General features: G+C 53.6%; 1 protein-coding gene across 3 annotated transcripts in view; it reads right to left on the reverse strand.

Moving 5' to 3' along the window:
- BMP7 (bone morphogenetic protein 7) overlaps window positions 1–21400 on the reverse strand; it is an 85102-nt gene that overhangs the window by 25876 nt on the left and 37826 nt on the right. For 2 of the 3 annotated variants that reach the window (XM_088026290.1, XM_028089177.1), the window contains exon 3: window positions 2320–2468. In XM_088026290.1, the coding sequence (XP_087882416.1) occupies window positions 2320–2468 (149 nt within the window). Of the gene's footprint in view, window positions 1–2319; window positions 2469–3076; window positions 3092–21400 lie in introns of all 3 variants that reach the window. The other variant, XM_088026289.1, reaches the window with a different exon arrangement.

The following is a 21400-nucleotide window of genomic DNA, read 5'->3' on the forward strand; positions in this document are numbered from 1 at the left end:
CAGGGAAATGGTCACTCTGAAGAGAGGAGTCCAATCTACCGCAACCCCACTTTTACTTCATCTCCAGTATGTTCCTTAGGCGCTTGTAAGTAAAAAAGAAGAGTTGAATGACTCTATTGTCAAATAAGTTTAGAATTCCTCTATGCTCTATTCCCCATCAGGAAATTCACAACGGACACTTGCAAAATAAAGGTTCCGAGAAGTCCTGCAGAGAAACCTGCTTAGTTTATCCAACCTGGCCTTTCTCACACTTAACTGATCATGAATGCTTCCCTTCCTCCGGGACACCCATCGACACTTCATGGGACACCGTTTGAGAAGTTCTGGCATACAAGAGGGACTGCACACTTTGTCGATAAATAATCGTCTGAAAATAATAAATCTTTTCAACTTTGTGGACCACAGAGTCTCTGTCACGACTACTTAACCCTGCTGTGATAACATAAAAGCAGGCCTAGACAATATGTAAATGAGTGAGTGTGGCTGTGTACTAATAAAACTTTATGGACACCACAACGTGAACTTCATCTTATTTTACGTGTCATGAGATGGCCTTTTTCTTTTGATGTTCCTCCCCCATCTAAAAATGTGAAAAATATTTTCAGCTCAGGCCACAGAAAAACAGGATGCAGGCTGAATTTGTCCCTTTCAGGAATTTATCCCAGAGCTACACTCAAGTGGACAACGACGTGTGCACTGAGGTTTTCCATTGCAGCCGTGTTTGTAAGAGCAAAGGACCAGAAAACACTGACACGTCCTTCCTGGGGGGGTGCGTGGATAAGTCAGGAGGAGGAATAACACCACCACCACCATTAATAATAGAAGCAACAGCCCTGGCTCAGGGCGTGTGTCCTAGGCATCGGGTCTAGACTCAGCCTCTGTTTCCCAACACACGGCCCAGGACCAGCTGCCTCTATGGCAGCCTCCCCCACTCCAGACCTGTTGAATCAGAATCTGCATTTTAATGAGATGCCCGGCCAATTCCTACGCACACTAGGGCACTATTTTAAAACTCCTTCTGTATTAATGCCCCCTATGGCCCTGTGTGTTGGAGATGAGGAGGCTCTGGAAGGTTAGGGAATTTGTCCAAAGTCACACGGCGAATGAGCGGCAAAGCTACACTCACTCCCCACGTATGCAAAAACACAACGGCCCCTGAACAAATAGGGCAGCTTGTCCACGGCTACAAAGGGCCAACCTTCAAGGTTAAGTTGTCAGGTGAAAAAAAAAAAAGAGCAAGGCAGACAGCACCATATATACTATGTCACTACTTGCGGGAGGAATAAAATAAAAGCAAAGCAGAATCTATGTGCAGTTGTTTAAACACCCAGAGGGCATTTCTGAAAAGACGGCCAGGAACATGGAAACAGCAGGTGCCTCTGGGATGGAAGGGAGCAGCTGAGGCAGTGGCCCCGGGGAGGGCTGCACCCTTGCACGCATCTGTAACTTGCCTTTTAAGCCACTGGTAAGTATTTACCTATTCTAAAATCAATGTGTTTCTAGTTTGGGGTTTTTTTCCCGAAAGCTGGTGTAAGGAAGAAGCTACCCACTCCAAAGCCATCCCCCACTTAATAAGAAACACGCTTTGGGGGAAGGCGTGTGCGCAAGCAGCCCCACCCCGGTCCCCACTCGCCCTCTGGCCACCCTTGTCAGAGCAGGTGGACGCCCGGCAGAGAGTGAGTGGGAGGCACAGGGGGGCGCAGGCCAACAGTGGACTTTCCAAGTATTTGGGACTCAGAGCCACATTTGGGGTCACTTGGAAGGGGCTTCAGGCCTTCCTTGCACCAGTGCTGTGGTCCTTAACCAGGGGCAGTTTTGCTCCGCAGGGAACATTTGGTAACATCTGGAGACATTTTTGGGAGATGCTACTGGCACCTAGTAGGTAGAAGCCAGGGATGCTGGTTAGACACCCTGCCATGCACGGGACACGCAGGATGTCCTGTGTCTCCAGGTTGGGGTGCCTGGGTCAGCACGTCTCAGATGGTTATGTGTTCAGCCATCACCTGGGGCCCCAGTTAAAGTGCTGGTTCTAACGTAGCAGGCCTGCATTTCCAAGAAGATGCCAACCCTGCTGGTGAGGGCCTCACTCTGTGCAATGAGGCCTCACCCAACTGGGCTATGGCCAACTGTGTAATCTTCTCTTGCAAAGGGGGTAGGTGTTATTTTTGCTTGGGATCAAAAGGCTGGACAGTGAGTACTGGCTGGTGGGGGCTGGGGGGCCCTGTTTTGATGGAAACAAGCATGAGCTTGCTGAGCTCCTATGTGAGTCCAGGAACACAGGCTGTGTCGGAACCAGTGGGGTGGTGGCCGGAGACCTACCGTCCAAGGTCTCCACGCAGAGCTGCAGGCCCAGATTGTGCCGTGGGTTGACCACCCAGTGGTTGCTGGTGGCAGTGATGTCGAACACCAGCCAGCCCTCCTCCGAGGCCCAGAGGGTGCGGCTGTCCAGCAGGAACAGGTCTGACTCCCTGCAAGAGAGGAGAGACACAGGCCCCAGGTCAGCAGGCATTCTGCGCATGCCGTAACACACTGACGTTTGCCAGTCACCTTCGTGTGTACAAGACTTGTGAGAAGGCATGCAGAAAATAAATCAGTAATTTTAGCCAGTGTCTCAAATTTCCTTGAACACAGAACCCACTGGAGATGTATGGGGAGAGTCATGGGTCCTCAGACAGGCATACACGGGGCTGGAGAACCAGCCTCAGATGGAGCAGGAGCCAAGGCAGGTGTGAGGATGCAGGGCTGTCTCATCAAGCACAGCTGTCAAAGGCGGGAACTTGGGTTCCGCTTCTCTCTAGGCATCGCTCCATCCCAAAGTCTGAGAGCAGAGAACCTAGCTGGCTTAGTCAAGGGGATGCCCAGCCCTTGGCCATGGGAGGGCGCGGATGGGGCAGCATCACTGGGCCCACAGGACAGAAAGCGGGGTTATCTGCATCCACGTCCCTGACGATCTCACTTTAGGTGGTATTCAACAATGGCCAAAACCTGATTGAGAAAGTGCCGAATTATATCATGCAATGTGTCTGAATGAACCATGACTGGGGATCTCCTAGCCAACAAAACGTAGCTACAGCACAAGACAGTGCGTTGTCTCCTCACCAGCCCCTCTGAGCTCACTCCCCTCTCCAACACGGAGAGATGCCAGAAGATGATAGAAGCAACAATGGCTTTTTAGAGCCACAGAGGATACTGAAGACCCTAACTTGGACCGTCCTGTCCCAACGGAATAATAACGAGACAGTCTTTCACAACCACCGCTCTTCCACTTCTTCCCTGGGTCCCTGGACAGGCAGTTCCAGAACTGGTTTGGGGGATGTCTGCACAGATTTTCAACTGACAAACAAGAGTTTCCTGCTGTCCCCGTCTCCAGTTTGCCTTGATGACTGCCCTGGCTATGGAGCGCCGCCAACACCGTCAAGGAACCAGTTAGCAGTCCGCAACAAACAGCAGACAGAGAAGAAACGCCACTCCAAATCCAAACAGCTCCCCCGCTCAGACAGGCTCCCCGGGCCCTGGTAGGAAGCGTCCACACCACAGCACAGAAGTCGCCAACCTGGGTGGTGACTTTGCTGGAAAGTGTTATTTGCAGGAAAATGTGACCAGGTATCTGGATAAGCCCTTATGGGCAGTAAAGCAACGAATAGTAACTTGGGGCCCTCGAACAGTGAACATCTTGCCAAACGATACCAAATATTACAGGCCATGACACTGAGCACCAGATATTACCGGCTGGCCTTGACTCATCCCGTGAATCAGCGGGAATGCACCAACTCCCCTCCCCCCGGCCTCGGTCTGCGGTCTGTTCTGGGCCTGCTTGGAAGGGGCAGAGCTGTATTCAAAGGCACCGGGGCAGGAGAGCCTTGGCGAGGCGGGAAGAGCAGGATGCTAACACGGGCTTTGCTTCTGCCCCAAAGGTCCGGGCGTGAGGTTGGCCCACACGAAGAGGGCAATGGAGAAATGACTCTGCCACCAAGTCCACAGGGACAGGTGGGAGAGTGGGCTCTTTTAGCTGCCACCTTGAGCATCTCATTAGAGCACAGTGGTTCTTACGCAGGGGAGGACATCTGTGACATGCTATTTACCTTGAACACGCTGGCCTCCCTGACCCAGCCCGGCGCGAGCAGAGGCGGGAAAGGCTCAGGGTGACGGTCCGCCAAGGAGCCCGACGGCACTCCCCCACCCTCAGCCCTGCTGGAAATCCAGGTGCTTCCCTCGTGTCAATTCTCCAGGGTCCCCAACGGTAAGACTGTGGTTCCCATTTTACAGATGAGGACGGGGGGCTCCAGGGAAGTGAAGCCAACTGTCTGCACTCAGTGACCTTGTAAGGGACAGAACTTCCACAGCATCGGGAGTCTGACCCCCGAACTTGAGCACGTGAGCCCTGTCACTTCCTTAACTCACCTCTCACCAAAGGACAAGAGACACAGGAGATGGTTGGATCCTGCGTGATGCCTATTACTGTCACAATGCTGTGTGGAGCAGAGAAAATACAAGATAGGTATGAGATCTGGGGGGTGGGGAAGAGAGGAGAGTAGGTCGAGCCAGCTGATTCTTGGGCCTCAGTTTCCTCCTCTGTAAAATGGGGATAACGCCACCTTCTTCAGCAAGTGCGGAGACCCAAGGGAAGACCAGCTAGGCAGCAAACTCTCAAGGCTCCCCGGGGCATCTCTAGAGTTACACAAGGCATACAGGTACTGGTGCACATTCCCTGCTAGATCTGTTTGGGCCCCCACGTTATGTGACTTCCCCAAAACCCACAAGTCAATAGACCACTTACCCATTCAAAGAATGTTCACTTTGACTCCAAAGTTCATCCAGCAAGTATACTAGGATGTTCAGAGTCGTAGACTTTCTGCAAATAGGGCCACCCACAATTCCTCCCACCCCGGTACCCACAGGCAGTACCTTTCTGCCATAAATCAGTGGAGTCTGTTCGCCACCTCTGAAGTCCGGGCTGACCTTGCACCTTGCTGTGACCAGTAGGACCCAGTGGAAGTGAGGCCCCGCTCTGTCCGAGGCTTAGCAGTTCCGTTTTGGCTCTCTGGGAAGCTAGCCATGGATCAAGAAATTGGACTCCTGTGCTAAAGAGAGAGACTGCATGGCAGGGGGCAGAGACCACGGGGCAAGAGGGTCTAGCAAAGAGAGAGAAAGAAACCAAGCCAGCCCCCAGGTGAGCCACCAGCTTCATCAGTGACCACGGTAAACGCTGTAGAAAGTAGAAGAACCTCCCAGCTGAGCCCTGCCCAAATTCCTGAGCAACAAAATGACTGTCGATTTACACTATGTTGTGGGTAGTTTGTCCATCACAGAGACAGAACCCAAACCATAGTTGTACTGTTTACTGCAGAAAAACTGAAAACCATCTACCAAGAGACACTGGTAAAACATGGGGGTGTGCACAAACTTCCATACAAATCAACACTTCTTGATGAGGGGGAGATAGGGTATTAAGTGAAAAGGTGTCATAAAACAGAATGCGTAGCATGTACCCTTCTGGAGAAATACGAAATGCTAAAAAATGGTGAAAAAAAGAAATAGAAAATTTGAGCCACACAACATGCATTAAGAATTGAAACAAATGAAAAGCCTTTCTCACCCCCCCAATTCCCAAATGGCTTTGTACTGTGTTTTTACCAAAATCACCAAATTATCAACAGACAATTCCTGTCTATACAAATTAGTCAAGAAAATGGAGCGGACAAGGTGGGAAAAGCTAGTCCACCATGGCCTCCAACAACGGACAAGGCCAATGTGCATGGACATCTCTATAAAGATATATGAATGGCCAGTGAGCCAATGAAAAGGAAGACCAGCATCGTCAGTCGCCAGGGAAACACAACTCAGAACCACAGTAGGATAGCACTGTGTACCCACCAGGATGGCTAAAACCAAAACAGACAGTAACAAGTGTGGATGAGGATTCACAGTAACTGGGCCGCTCATACACTTCTCATGGGAATGGGAAATGGTGCAGCTGCTTTGGACAACAGTCTGGCAGTTTCCCAAAAGGAGAAACACAGAGCTACCATTTGAGGTGATTTTACTACCCAACGGAAAAATGAAAAATAGATCCACGCAAAATCTTATACACAGATGTTCATAGCGTTATTCATAATAGCCCCGAAAAGTGGAAACAACTCAAATATCCATCCATGGATTAAATGGATAAACAAAGTATGGTAAACCCACACAACGGGAAATTATTTGGCAGTAAGAAGGAACGAAGCACTGACACCTGCTACTCCATGGATGAACCCTGAAATCATTAGGCCGAGTAAAAGAAAGCAGACCACATATAGTGTGATTCCATTTATATGAAATGTCCAGAGAAGCAAATTTACAGAGACAGAAAGCTTAGTGGTTGCCAGTGGCTGGGAGGGGGCACACGGGGGGAGGGTGGGTGCTAATGGGCACGGAGTTTCCTTCTGGGCTAATGAAAATGTGGAGTGGTGGTGATGGCCACATAGCTCGGAATAGACTAAAACCACTGAACTGTACCCTTTACAAGGGTGAATTGTACAGTATGTGAATTATGTCTTAATAAAGCTCTATTTTCTTAAATGGATAAAGCCCACTGAAGCCTAAAATACAGAACATAGAGCCATTATGCTAATAAGAGGTGCTCCCCCCTCTGCATGTGTTCATCAATAGCGTCCCAATGCAGCGGCACCTTCTATTTCTGAAAAAGGCAAGATCGACGTGGGACAGCCCATTCCCGTGCTCTACCCGATCTGCATTACGACCCCGGGGGAGGGGGCTGGTCTGGCTCTCAGCCCCCTTCCGTGGGTGCGGAGACGTGCCCGCTCATCCAGGCTCACGGAGGGGCCTCCGAGCTGGGACGCAAACGTGGCCTCGCCTCACCTTCTCCTGCTTCACCCAATGGAAGCAGCAGTAGCAAGACCCCGAAGGTCAACTGCTCCCTCCTGAAACCCAGGTTGCCCTGAAGCCCTGCTCTCTGTGAGGTGTGAACCGCCGGTGACCCCAGCGTCGTGGCACGGAGGGGTGTTAATATTTAACCACCAGCCTGGGAACAGGGTGGTGCTGGGGCCGGCGGCCTCCTGCTCCTGGGGACAACCCTGGAAACCAGCTGAAATCTAACCCACAGAGAAAAGCCAGAGGACCGCACGCCACCACGAGAGCTGCTTTCCAGAGCCTCACAGGCCCCCTTCCGTGGAAACAAGAGCCCAGCTGCACCCCCCCCCCCAGTGCCCACTGCCTCATCACTGCAGAGAGCCCCCACCCCACAGCCATGCGGGGACGATGCCTCCTCCCACCTTCTGCCAGCAGGTCCCAGCGATCTGGGGTCTTAAGAGCTGAACGGGGCCTTGGAAATCTACTCCCACGGCTTTAATTTTCAGCTCGGGAGGCCAGACCTTGTGCACGGGCCACTGGTGGCCACATGGGGAGAGCCAAGTCTGGGCCTCTGTCTCAGGTGCTATGATGGAGAACACTCTTGCCATCCTATAGCCTGAGACCCGGCTCAACGGTCGTCCCCACGCCCCCCGCCCCGGGCTCCCTCAGACACAGCCCATCGCCTTCAGGGAGCTGGGGTTTGGAAGGGCCACACCTGGAGGCACCCAGGGTCTCTGCAGGAGGCCCAGCCGGCAGCTAGGGGTCCCAGCACCAAAACACTAAGGCCTGGGCCACCGAGCTCGAGGGAGTGACATTCTCTCACCTCATCCTCCCTCCTCCAACGGGGTACGTGTGGTCATGAGCCCCGCTCTATCGACAAGACAGTGGAGGTGCAGATGAGTTAAGAAAGTGTCCTCAGCCAGTGAACGGCAGGCCCCAGACAGGAAGCGACACAGAGCCACCCTTCCCATTGGGACCCCCAGCCAGGAATCCTCCCAGGGCTTAGAGGGCATAGAGAGAATCCAGGAGAATGTGGCTGGCTCCGTGCCCAGTGACCCCATCAAAGAAAGAGAAATGAATTTCAGATTATGTGGTGGGCAGAATGACACGTGTGTGTGCACGCAGGCACGCGCACGCGCACGCGCGGGCACGCACGCAGGCACGCGCGCACACACGCACGCACGCACATGCACGCACACGCACGCACACACACACCAGAAGTCCACATCCTAATCCCCAGAACCTGTGACTTGTCGAGGCAAGAGCACCCTGCAGATGTGATTTAGGTGGTGCCCTGTCATTACCAGGGTCCCTATAAGGCACAGAGGGTGACAGAGACAGAGGCGTGAGGATAGAAGCAGAGTCACAGGGATGTGACTGCTAGCCGGAGGGTATGAGCCAAGGAATGGGGGTGGCATCTGGAAGCTGGAGAAGACAAGGCAATGACGGATTCTCCCCTGGAGCATGCAGAAGGGGCTCAGCCCTGACGCACCTTCAGATTAACTCAGTGAGATCCATCTAGAATTTCCGACCTCCACAGACATAACATAGCAAATGGGTGCTGTGTCAAGCCACAGAATTTGTGATTTGTCACAACAGCCATAGGAACGAATGGAATTTCATTGCTGAAACCAACCCTGAACACCCCTAGGTCCCAGGTGCTCTGTGAGCAGCCAGAGATGGAGCTCTGACTCCAGATAAGTTGAATGCATCACACAGTGAAGGCTATTAGACCCCGATCCGGGGGCATGAGGTGAGGAAGGAGTTCTCCGGGGCAGCAGAGGAAGGAAAAGCACTCAAGTGTCTCCTGAGGCAGGTCAGAGGGATGGGCAGAGTTAATGAAGCCAGGAGGGCAGGAAGGGCATTCCAGCAGAGGAGAACAGACTGTGCAAACCAAGATGAGAGAGGCGAGTCTGCAGCCATGGGAAGTTTCTGGGCCGAAGAGAACGGGGAAGCTGGGAAGAGTCTCCAGCAGGGGTAACCTGCAGACTCCCCTCTCTCTCCCCTGCTCTGACCCTCACCCCCACCCTCTGGCTCTCGGCAACACTACAGGGTTGGGCACTTTAAAACTCTGCACACTGTGAATTGCTGCAGGACCTGGAGAACGTGCCCCCAGAAGACAGAGAGCAAGAGTGAGCACGGCGGGGAACCCCCAGCTTTCCCGGCTAACGTGATGTCACAGACAGGGAGCAGGCATGCTGCTGCTCAGCTCAGGATGAGTCAGGCTGGGAAGCCAGCAGCCCCCGTGCACCTGGAGTCCGACCAGCACGCAAACACCAGGCCCACAGGGGAGCCGGGAAGAGATCAAAGGGCCCACGGAGGAAGTCGGGCGTGGTGCCGCGGGGAGTGCCCCTCCAGAGCCCCAGGCTGGGGAGGACCCACCCCAGGTCCCCAGCACCCCACCTGGGGTTCCAGGAATGCCCTGCCCTTCTACCAAGTCACCCGAACAGGCCCTGGCATCCCTGGAACAGGAAGATGAAGTCGGGGAGGTCCAAGGCTTTTTTTAAACACACTTTCTTTAAGACTATGCATATCCAGGAAGGCTAAAATTAAGTCATTTGGGAGGAAGGTGGAAAAACACACAAAGAAGCATGATACCTTCCACCCACGGCCAGAGCATGAGTTGCTAGCCCACGGTTTCCCCACCCCAGGACCATCTGTCTGTCTGCCTGCCTCTCTCTCTCTCTCCCTCCTCCCTTCCCGCCCCTGCCCTTCACCTGGGCATTCACAGGATGGTCAACAACACTCCTGTCCATAGTCCAGGAGGCCCCTGTTGTCAAAAGTCAGGAAGCAAATCAGCAGCCATTAAGGTCAGGGCCTCAGTTTCCCCATCTGCAAGAGGAAGGGTTTGGAGTTTTTACCAAGTTCTCGAGAACTGCCTCCATTAATTGAATACCGAAGAGAGGAAAATGAGAGGGTCAAAAATCAAAAGGCTCTGTATTCAAATAAGGGTGGAATGCACCACATCACTGCTCCTTGAGAAATTTCATAATGTGCATTAGCTCTTTAAAGGCTCTGAGAAGTCCTGCGGCAAAGAAATGTCTACTCTGGCTTTGGCATGTGATAAAGAGGCTCTCAAACATGTGTGTACACATGGGTCCTGGGGGCAGGAGGTGGACAAGGAGGAGCAGAGCTAAAAATAGAAGGTTCTCCCCTATCGGGGATACAGCAACCAGCAGAAGAAAACAATCAGGAGGTCTGAGTGGAGCTCTCGTCTGTGCGAGGCCGCAGCCGACCACAGGCTGCCACCCGCACCACTGGTCCCGGTGTTTTCATCTCCACCACACCTGTTCCTCCTTGAGCTCCCCAGGGAAGCTTCCACCAACACCCTGAGGGGCACGTTGTCATTAGACACGCTCAGAGCCTCTCCTTTCCAGCGCTCAGGCTGGTGTTTTAAATTTGTTTGCAGAGTTCTTTGGGTTCTCCTCTTTCCCGAGCAGATTTTGAGCTCCTAGGGCCACAAGAGCCAGGCCTGTTTCGCCGGCCACTAATATAGCCCCAGCCCCTAGCACACAGCGTGGCACACAGTAGGTCTCAAATACCTGCTGGCCGAACGTGCTGGTGCCTTCAGAGCATTCCTACCAGCCCACGGGCGTTTCTGGATCACGTTCTGTAGTCTGTGTTAGTTAAAGAGGAAAAGCGAATGTTTTTGTTTTTCAAATGACTCTAGTGTTTCCAGCAGTGGATTCATCCCCAGTTCCCAGGGCCTCGGCCCACTGGTCCCTCCTACCCTGGCGCCCCCTGGGGGTGCCCGGCCCCACCCACCGGTCAGTCCCAGGCCCTGCACAGCCCACCCTCCCGGCCTGCCTGTGTCCTCGGGGGGACTGCTGGATGACCCGAGCAGACCCCTGCGGGAAGCTGCCGGGGGCGTGGGCTTCACCTCCTCCACGCCTGTGCCCTCATCAGCAGCAGCACCAGCTCCTTTATCGGTATGTGTCCGGGGGACCAGGAGGGCACGAGGACACAGACAGACAGGGAGCCGCAGCTGGGAAGAAAGCCAACGGCAAATTTACTTTTGGACCAAACTCTTGTTCCCCTTTGCTTCCAGTTCCAGGGTTTGGGCTCCCGAGTTTCCGGAAACTGGAGGCCCTGTCACTCTGTTCAACCGAGGCACAAAGCACACCGACACCAAATGACAAGAGGTAAGCCACGCTGGTGACATCAGTCACCGAAAGGCCTCGGCGGGGGGCGGGGGGGGGCGGCGCAGAAAAACCGGGCCTGCTGGGGAGCACCGTGGGGCTTCAGAGGTGGCTCTGGAAACCCACTGCTGGGCGGCTGCGTGCATCTGGCCTCGTGGAGGTGGGCGGGCGAGACGCCACGGATGGCAGACTCATCTTCTGAGCCTTTCCCTGGTTGCCCCATTTCCTCCAGCGCCAGACCAAAATAGAATGAGGTCAATGCTGCCTCTTCCACGCACACTCAAGGAATAAACAAACCAACACAAACACAGCTTTCATGCTGGGTCATCTTCCCTACCTTTCTTTCCTTCTTCCTTTTTTTTTATTTTTTTTTTTTATTTAAAGAACCACAGGCTGTTTTAAGATTCCAAACCCAGAGGCGGAAAAGCCAAGTGAAGCAGGCAGTGGACGGAGAAGGGAAGTGAGCCTTTCAGCTGGGTTTGTAGAAGAAACAAGGATCATGATCGCCAAGTTCAGGGTTTTCAGAAACAAAGGTCAGATCAGAGAGCCTCGATGCAGAGTGGGGCGGTGTGTCTCAGACTTCACTCTGACCGCGGATCCTTCAACGGAAGAGCGGTGGCCAGAGGGAAGGCTGAGGAGACACCTCGCTGGGCCTCACGCCTCCGAGCCCCCAGACAGCCCTCCCAGCTGGACACCCCGTCGTATCTTCCGTCATATTTTGGGGACCCCCCCCAGAGGCAGATCCTGAGTCAAGGACTTAAATGCAAGTAGCCTGAGAGGCGCCCCCCCCCCCCCCCCGCACCAGGAACCACCTGGACTTGAGGGAGAACGCGAGGCAGGGATGGGAAAAAGCCCAAACAGGACACTGTGCGCATCTGGGGCTCACACCCTCTGGGCCCCCAGGACGCGTGAACACCGCTCCGCGCAGTGCTTCCCAAGGTGACAGGAGGTTCAGGATTTATCTACCAGTCCCTGACTGCCAGCAACAGAGGGCTGCTCCCGGGAGCCTTGGCTCCTCCATGGGCTGCAGACATTCCCAGGGTCAGAGAAGACCCTCGGGCAGGAGAGGTCAGTGCTGGGCGGAAGCATCCAGGTCTGCGGCCACCTCACTGAGGAGGGACAGAGGCTCTGTCTGAGGCCATAGCTGGTGAGGCCAACACGGCAGGAATCATCCCTCTCCGAGGTGGCCAACAGGGGCTGGAGGAGAAAGACTCAGGGCAGGGACACCCACGGCCATGGGCCAGCAAGAGAAGACAGTGATGAAGAGGAAGGAAGCAGCTCCCTTTACTGCCCAGGAAGCAAGACGGTGGGGGTCACAGGTTCTCCTGGGAATTCAGGGTCTGGAGATGCACCCCGGGCCCCCTGATGGGAAAGGGATCCAAAGCAGGACGCTGTTAGCAAAAGCTTTCCAAGGAGAATCCCCATTTCCTTTCCTTTGACAATAAGTTTCTCTGGAGGCTCCTGGTTCTGACTCTTAGTCCCACCTGCCTCACAAAGCACCCTGCCCTCCCTCCTCCACGCCCCCCACCCGTGGGCCCAGTCCCTGAGTCGAAGGTTGAGTGCAAATCCCCAACCCCATGACGTTGAGGGGAAAAAAGAAGTCTGCTTTTGGACCTAGGTATCATCTTTCAAGAGTCCTTAATTAGGCCCTAAAGAAGAGTCAGAAAAAGAAATCCTATTCCTTAAAAGGCTCTTACAATCTAGTCTTCACTCGAGAAGCAAAACCATTTGCTCTATGCCAGGCACTGGAGGGATGGTGGTCGAAAGCCCCAAAAGTTACAAGGTGCTCCAGGCTGAGGACCTAGTGATCTTGACTCCCAGCTGTCCAGGTTCAAAAGACAGTGAGACCGTGCCATGGTGGTGGGTTTGAGTTAGATTTTAAAGTAGGCAAGGTTGTGGCGGCACCTGGCTGGCTCATTCAGAGGGAGCACAAGGCTCTCGATCTCGGGGTTGTGAGTTTGAGCCCCACACTGGGTATAGCCATGACTGAAATAAATAAACTTAAAAAATAAAAGACAAAGAAAATAGAAAACTACAAAAAGAGTCAGATTTAAAGAATAATACTAATAAAGTAGGTAGGGTTGAGACAAACTAGCAGTAGTGGGAAAGGGTTATGTACAAACACTCTGTGAAAAGCTGGTTGAAAGGCAAGGTCATCAGAAACAAGCAAAGTCTAAGAAACTCATAGGAAGAGGTGCCTTAGGGGACACGACAAGGAAAAGTCATGTGGTGTCCCAGATGGGATCCCGCAACAGAAGAAAGACATGAGGGCAAAAACAAAAAGAATCTGGATAGATTACTGACCTGAGTTAATGATAATAATGCATCAACATGTGGGTTCATTTTTTATAGCAAATGCACCATACTAATGTCAGATGTTAATGGGGGAAGCCAGGTACAGTGAGTATGGGAATTCTCTGTACTATCTTCTCAATTTTTCTATGTCTAAAACTTCTTAAAAAAAAAGTCTAATAATAAAAAGTAAGTGATATTTTTTTAAAAAGCTGGTTTGGGGGTATAGGTGTGGGAATTAAACTAGAGTAGACTGGACAAACAGGGAGATGGGATGAGAAAAGCAGGGGCTAGAAAACAAGATGTTTCCAGAGCAAAGGGGTATGCAAATGCCAACCTGGCCACACCAGAGGGTACGTGTGTATGTGTGTGCGTGCATCAATGTGTGTCTGTGTATATGTCTGTGTGTTTTGTGTGTCTGTGTGCATGTCATATGTCATGTTATGTCATGAATATAGATATCAACAGATATGCATACCCATATGTATGCATCTGCGGATGGGCGTGCCTGTGTGTGTATGTGTGTGTGCGCATGCCTGTGTGCATGTGTACATGTGTGTGCATGCCTCTGTGTGTGCGTGTATGTGCATGTGTATGTGCATGCCTGTGTATGTGCATGCCTCTGTGTGTGCGTGTCTGTGTGCGTGTGTGCATGTGTGCGTGTGTGTGCGTGTGTGCACGTGTATGTGCATGCCTGTGGGCGTGTGTGCATGTGTATGTGCATGCCTGTGTGTGTGTGCGTGCATGCCTGTGTGCATGCCTGTGTGCATGTGTGTGTGTGCATGCCTGTGTGCGTGTGCACATGTGTATGTGCATGCCTGTGTGTGTGTGTGCGTGTGTGCATGCCTGTGTGTGCGTGCCTGTGTGTGTGTGCGTGTGTGCATGCCTGTGTGTGCGTGCCTGTGTGTGTGCATGCCTATGTGTGTGTGTGCGTGCCTGTGTGTATGTGCACGCCTGTGTGTGTGTGCCTGTGTGCGTGTGTGTGCAAGTGTATGTGCATGCCTGTGTGCATGTGTGTGCATGCCTGTGTGTGTGTGTGTGTGCATGCCTCTGTGTGTGTGTGTGTCTATGTATCTGTGTACAGGAGACAGCTGGAAATGAGACTGGAGCTGGGCTGTGGAAGGCATGCCCCTGGACTTAAAGTACTGGGATTTCAAGGTATAGATGCAAGGTATCCATCTGAATATAGATATCAACAGATATGCATACCCAGAGTGTTGGCAGGGCCAGCTCCACGGGCACGTGACCTGTGCCGTCACGCTGGGTCCCACACACAGAAGGACTCTGTGGATGGTTTAATGCTCTGCCATCAGTGTCTTGAAATCTATGGTACATTTTTAGCGAGTAGACCCACATTTTCATTTTGTACCAGGTCTCACAAACGATGTGGCCAGTCCTAGGTGCTTGTTTTTAACAATTAATAATAACAGCCACATCCTGTACAATTTCAACTATAGGACACTCTGGAAAAGGCAAAATTATAAAGACAATTAAAAAAACAGGAGTCGTCAGGGTTTGGGGGAGGGGAGGGATGAACAGGCAGAGCCCCGAGGATTGTTAGGGCAGTGAAAATGTTCAGGATGACATCATAATGGTGGGCCCAAGTCATTATACATTTATCCAAGCCCATAGAATGGACACCACCAAGAGTGAACCCTGGTACCAACTGCAGACTTGGGGAGATATGACATGTCCATGTGGGTTCATCCACAGTAACAGTGGTCCCACCCTGGCTGGGGATGTTGATAATTGGGAGATGTTCCACATGTGTGGGGCCAGGGGGTATAAGAGAAAGCCTCTGTACCTTCCCCTCAGTTTTGCAGTGAACCTAAAATTTCTCTAAAATAAGATTTTAAAAAAATAAAAAGAATACACACAAAGACTTCTAGTCTCAACACCTGAACTGTTGGGGTTACAAATGAGAATTTCTGGGGTTTTTTTTCTCTCTCTTTTTTAAAGATTTATTTCAGAGAGAGGGCGAGAGTGAGTGGGGGGAGGGGCAGAGGGAGAGGGAGAGAGAATGCTGAAGCAGACTCCCTGCTGAGCACAGAGCCCAACACAGGGCTCGATCCCAGGACCCTGAGATCATAACCTGAGCCGCCCTCAGGAGTCGGCCGCTTAACTGACTGAGCCCCACAGGCACCCCTCTGTTTCTCTTTAAACCCGCTCCCAGGTGGTTCTGAGGACACCTCAGTTTGGGCCTCACCATCCCAGACCACGGGACCGATAGAACCCGTGAGCAGGCGCGTGGCAGGCACTGAGCAGTGTTTCGGGGGTGCCCAGAGGTAAGCAAGGTGAACAGGAAAGTCGGAAGAAGACAGGGATGGTGACGACCTTCCTATTCCGAGTGTACGTCAGAGCCAGCAGCACCCCCTGGGGCCTATCCAGAACCCCAGCCTCTCAGACCCTCCTAGGTGGCTCCACAGCCCCCAGGGAGCCTCCCTCCCAGATGCCAGCACCCACTTCACCCATCAGCATCCAGAGTGGGAGTGTCTGGGGGCTGCCATCCCTCCCTCCACTCCAGTGCTTCTCAGCCAGGGGCCATTCTGCCCTCGGGGGGCATGTGATGACATCTGGAGATATTTGGGGCTGTTGACGCGTGGCAGTGACATCTCACAGATAGAGGCCAGGGATGCTGCCCAGGATGGCCCAGCTCACACAGGGATCCGCGGTGACGCCGCGGCATATCAGTCTGGCCAAGCCTGAGAGACCCAGCCTTCAAGCCTACTGATGGAGGTGGTGGCATAAACACGTCAGCCGCTTGGGCCCTGACTGGGGGTCAGGGGTGCGACTCTGTCTCCCAAAGGCCCTGCAGGATGAGGGAGCCAAAGTCAACCTACTGAGACTCTCAGTGGCCTGGCCGTCTGCCTTTGCCCACCCACTTCCTGGTGCCCCTTCCTGTGCCGGAAACATTTCCTAATTACTCACTTGCACGCATAATCCTTGTCTTGGGGTAAGCTTCCAGGAAACCTGACCTGCAACCAGTGGCCCACAGGCTTCACTCTACAGCAACTCACTCAGCCGGCAGGGGCTGCCTCATGGCCTGGAGCCCGGTGGGGATCAGGCAGGAGGGAGTGCTGCGATCCATTAGCAATGCCTGCCTCGGATCCTGCACGGGGAATGCAGGCCGGCTGTTGGCTTTCCTTCCTCCATTCCTGGAGCGGCAAAATGGAAGGCCACGGGCATTATGCAGTGCTGGGGGGTTGGGAGAAGAAAATGGTGCTGACAGGCTGGCAAGAAGACAAAGGAAGGAAGAACCAGTGTTTGCAAGAACTTTGAGCATTTGCCCAGATGCCTACTTTCGCCATGAACTTGAAACAACCAAGGACTTCCACGAGCATGGTTGATTCCTTTAAGACATCATATTCCTGGTGAGCCTGCCCTCCCCATCCTCACTGAGTTCATATTTGAGCAGGCCCTTTTCTTCCCAGCTACAGATGACCGCTCACGACCAAATTGAAAAATATTAATTCTCTTTGTCTCCTGCCAAAAAGGCTAAAGCAATTACAGGCCCTGATATGAAACACAGATGTTAATACATTTGGAAAAACAGGCTCCTATAGGCGAGCAGAGGTCCAAGTATGAAGTGCTTTTGGAATTAAAGCGCCAGATCAAGTTATACAGACAGCCCCCAATGTGAAAGCCATTCTCCCGAAATTCATTCCAATGTAGGAAACCCAGGGCCACAGCACACATGCTGACATTTCCCCTATTTGCAGACGAGAACCAATCCACCCTTGGGTACCCACTGGCACACAGCTCCAAATAATATAATTATAATCATCACAGGGAAACTTCCCTAAGATCGAAAAGTATTATAATTATGGGCAATTTTCACTTTTTTGGAAATTGGGCTCAAATGCCAGAGAAAGATTGCAAACAAGGCCTTCTCAAGTTTCAGTTCTGGAAGAGAGAACACACTGGAAGGTTTGCTGGAACGGACCAGTCCAAGGCTGGAGGAGCTGGGAGAGGGCGAGGCCGGACCGGGCCTCCTTGGCGGCCACTCACTCAGACAACAGGGCTGTCCCTTGAATCTTCGTGCCAGGCCCTGCCTCGGAGCTGGGGATACCTGCAGGCAAAAGGCAGCCATGGTCCCACGACTCAGGAAGCCCACGCCCTAGGAGAAGGCCGGACACGTTTTCCTCCACTCACACACCCAGGTTTTACAGAGCACCTGCTGTGTGCCAGGCTCCAGGTACAAAGAATAGGACAATGGGCAAAATACAGCCAACTCCCACCCTCTCGAGGCACCTGTCCCTGCTCAGCCGCGGGGCAACCATCAGGGTGTCTGCAGCTCCCAGTCAGATCTTCGGGGAGGCTCCACCAGGGTCCCTGACCCATCCAGCTTCCAAGTGGTGGGATGGGAGTGGATCCAGGTGTCTCCAAAGCCCCCGGTCTTTCCCTCTTCATTACACAGGATTGTGGAATATGCTGGCAGGGTCTTTTGTCTTCTCTGCCTCAGTTTCCTTTCCCCCACTATTACCTGATTCCTAGGATTGCCGTGAAGGGAAAGGAAGAGGCGTAGATGTCAGCCAAGGAAGAAAAACAGATGAGACTGGAGAGGCAAGCTTCCTTTCCTTAATCCCCAACCTGGCACTGTGCCTAAGTTTCCCTGTCTGTGAAATGAGGTGGTGGTACCTCCCTGGGGCGGGGGGGGGGTTGTGATGGGAAGGATTACAGAGTGCTGCACGTCAAGTACTCAAGGCAATTAGCTCTGTCATCATCACCGTTCCAGAAGGCCTGTCTCTTCTCTCTGTTCAGAGAGGTGTCCTCAAGAAGGGGAGGGCAAGGTCACGCACCGGGAAACGGAAGGCATCAGCCAAATGGATGCAGATGGACAAGCAGCAGCCCTGACCCACAGGCAGGTCTGCAAGGGGACCACTTCATGGGGACATGTGCTCACCTTGACCTTAGCAATCAGGCAGGAAACCCACCTGGAGGGATCAGAACGGGACAGGGGCGGAGGAGTGCCCCTTGGTGGCATCATTTGGGTCTTCTTGCAGAAAGACGGTCGGACCCATCCACTCACCTCGGGAACCCTACTTGCCACTCAGCTGCACGGTGCACAGTCCTCAAGCCCCTGGGAGGGGAGCAGGACAGAAGTCTGCACCCCCACAGAACGGATGAAGTGACTCATCCAAGGTCCCGCAGATCCTCAAAGGAACAGGAAGGGCAAGTCCACTCTGGGCAGCTTCAGAAAATACCAGTGTCAAGGTGACACTGGGATCAATTACATCAGAATTCTACAGGAGGGACCCCAGCACCCCAACAGTTACTTATTAACTGGTTTTGAATTCCGCCTCGAGCGTGTGACCTCAGGAGGGTCATCTGACCGCTCTGTGCTCCAGTGGTCTCATCCGCAAAATGGGAGAATATGGACTTCTCGAGGGCATCGTGAGGAGTAAGGGAGGGTGCGGGCACTTGCAAAGCACTGACCTGGTCAGTCGCAGGCACGGAACCTGTGATCATTGATTCCCTACCAACCCTACTCTCCCCGCAAAGCCAGGCTTGGGATGAATTATGGAAGGAAACAAAAGCACAAAGATCGGAAAAACCACCAAGGCCCACCAGTCAGCCTCAGCCTGCAGGACCGGAAGCCAACGGCACTAACTGGACGGACACAGTCTCTGCCCAGCAGGTGGTCCCTGCGTGCAGGCTTCTTCCAGAGCGATCCCTCTGGACACAGAGGGATCCCAAGGGGAACCAAGGGGGCATCGGGGGCCTCTGTTCCTGCCCAAGCAGCTCCGAGCCGGGATTTGACAAAGGCGCTAAGGAAACCTGCCAACGTGTCCTTGACCAGGCTGCCCTGGGCCTGCTCTCTGCTGACCTTCCAGAACTCCGGTGGTGCCCAGGCAGCCAGCTGCTCCTTCCCTGCCCTTTGAAAAGGCTACTAGGGAGCTGAATCGGCCACTCCTGAGAAAGCAGCTCAAAACCAGAGCTCCCGCCCTGGGGCTGAGGTGTAGTGGCAAGATGTGCAAGCCAGGAGACGGGGAACCAGGCACGTAGGCCTTCAGGAGCAGCAGAAAGGCTCCCGGAAGCTTCCGGAAGCCTCTGGAGCCAGAGCCCGAGGGATCCACACCCTCAGCCAGCCCCTTCCCCATGCCCCTGAGACTGTCAGTCAGGGTCTGGACTGCACTTTGGGCTCGGTCCTGTGGAGAAAAACAGCCATCTTTGAGAAACCACGCTAAAGGGAACATGGGGACCTGTACTAGAGGGAGTCTGTCCCGTTCCGTCTCGCAGGCATATAAGATGGCTCACAGATGAGAGAGAAGAGAGCTCTTGATCACCAGTCCACAGCCTGTAAGCTATACAAAAAGGCCCAGCCCCGCCCCCCAAGACTCTGACATATAAGGAGTTAAAAATCCGCCCCCCACCCCACCCCAGGGTGATTCTAACCCACAGCCAAAGGTGAGAACCAGAGCTTGGGAATCACAATCACTGTTCGAGCCCCAAGTGAGAAGCACCATGGTGCCGCCATGGCCAAGGACGCGAGCCCTGGAATCCCAGAGACCCGAATTCAAGTCCCAACTCTGCCCCTTTCTGGCTGCATGACCTTGGGTAAGTTACTTCCTCTCCCTGAGCCAGTCTCTGCACCTGGAAAACGGGGATACCAAGTTTTCCAAGGATCATTTCCAAGGTACATAGGAAGCAGAAGTGCCCGGCACATAGTCACATCCAGAAAGCACCAAATGATGGCAAGCCTAGAGCAGAGGGTGGGGATGTGCTCTGGTGTGTGACCGCGTCCCTCTGCCCAGACATGCTCACGGTGATTAAAGTCAGAAAAAAGTCAGAGTCTTGCTACCAAGTCCTTAACCTTTACTTAGCATGAGGGAAACTGGGGAAGGGACCATGAGCTGCACCCTGGAGCCGTCAATACTCTCCCATGAGGACGGTCCCTGCACCCAGCACCCACGCACCTTCTCGTCCATTTCCCTGGATGAAAATCATGAGGGCATCCCCAGGGAGCTTGTCAGAAATGCAGAAGCTCAGTGCCCCCCCACCCCGGCGCTGCAGAAGGCAGACTTGACTGCATTTTCACCCAGATCCCCAGGAGCCTTGTCACCAAACTGTTTAAGGACAAGGAAGCTGCTGGGCTTCCTTCTCGAGAGGGAGAGGTCAGAGCTGTGGCAGGTGTGAGTGTTCCAGGGGGGTTGTGGACACTGCCAAGGAGCCCCAGGACACCCCCGCTAGGAGAGGAGCTGGGAGCGCTGGGGGGTCCCAGGGAGGGCCTGGGGGGTGACAGAGCCCCCCTGGCAACAAAGGGGTACATGCCTGCCTCCTCCCTCTCCTCGTCTGCCAGCTGCTGTGGCAAACAACCCCTCGGCCCCCACTCCAGCCCGTCACGGGGATAGCTCCTTCTTCCTCAGTGACTCAGGCTGCAGCTGATCCAACCTTGGCCCCGGAGACCACTCTGAGGTCACCCTCCTGGCAACCAAAGTCCCTGAGACCGACCAAGGGACATTTTTCATCCAGCTGCCAACATCATATCGACCTTGGCAGTGACTGACACCCTTTGAGCAGGTTCTGCTTCCCTGGCAGGCCTGTGCGCCGCCCCCCCCCCCACCACCAGGGGTATCTCACAGAGCACCTGCATCCCCCACAGATGGGGCAGTACTGGGGGAGCAAGCTTGGAACCTACTGCGGGGAGGGGGTAGGGTAAGGATGGAAAATGCCCAGTCCAGTTTCCATGAATGAAACTGGTTAACTAATGTGACCCCCTGTAAAGCCAGGCCCGAGCCGGTCTGGCCTGAGGCCTGGGGTTCAGAAGAGGAGGGAAGGCTCTGATCCCTTGCCCCCCCACCATGGCCACTGAAGCCAAAGTCCCCATCCCTAGACCTGCCTTGCAGCCCCACTTGTCCCACAGCCCCCCAAGGGTGGCTCCGGTGGCCTCTCCAGCTGTCTGGGGCCACGTTGCGAGCAGGGCCCAAGGGCCATGGAAGGCCTCCAGCTCGGCGCATTATTGGAATTTAATCTAGATTCCGAGAGATCGAGAGGACTTGGTGGGAAGTGTCTGCCATAGGGGGAGAGATGCTGAGGCTAACCCAAAGCCAGCTAATCCCTGGCACCCCAGAGCTTTCCAATAAAGCTCAGGCAGAGGCTCGCCAGAGAGCCAGATG

The sequence above is a fragment of the Eumetopias jubatus genome, unplaced genomic scaffold, assembly GCF_037043125.1.
Source record: "Eumetopias jubatus isolate StellerSeaLion01/CBP00866 unplaced genomic scaffold, mEumJub1_p1.0 scaffold_9, whole genome shotgun sequence".
Taxonomy (NCBI): Eukaryota; Metazoa; Chordata; class Mammalia; order Carnivora; family Otariidae; genus Eumetopias; species Eumetopias jubatus.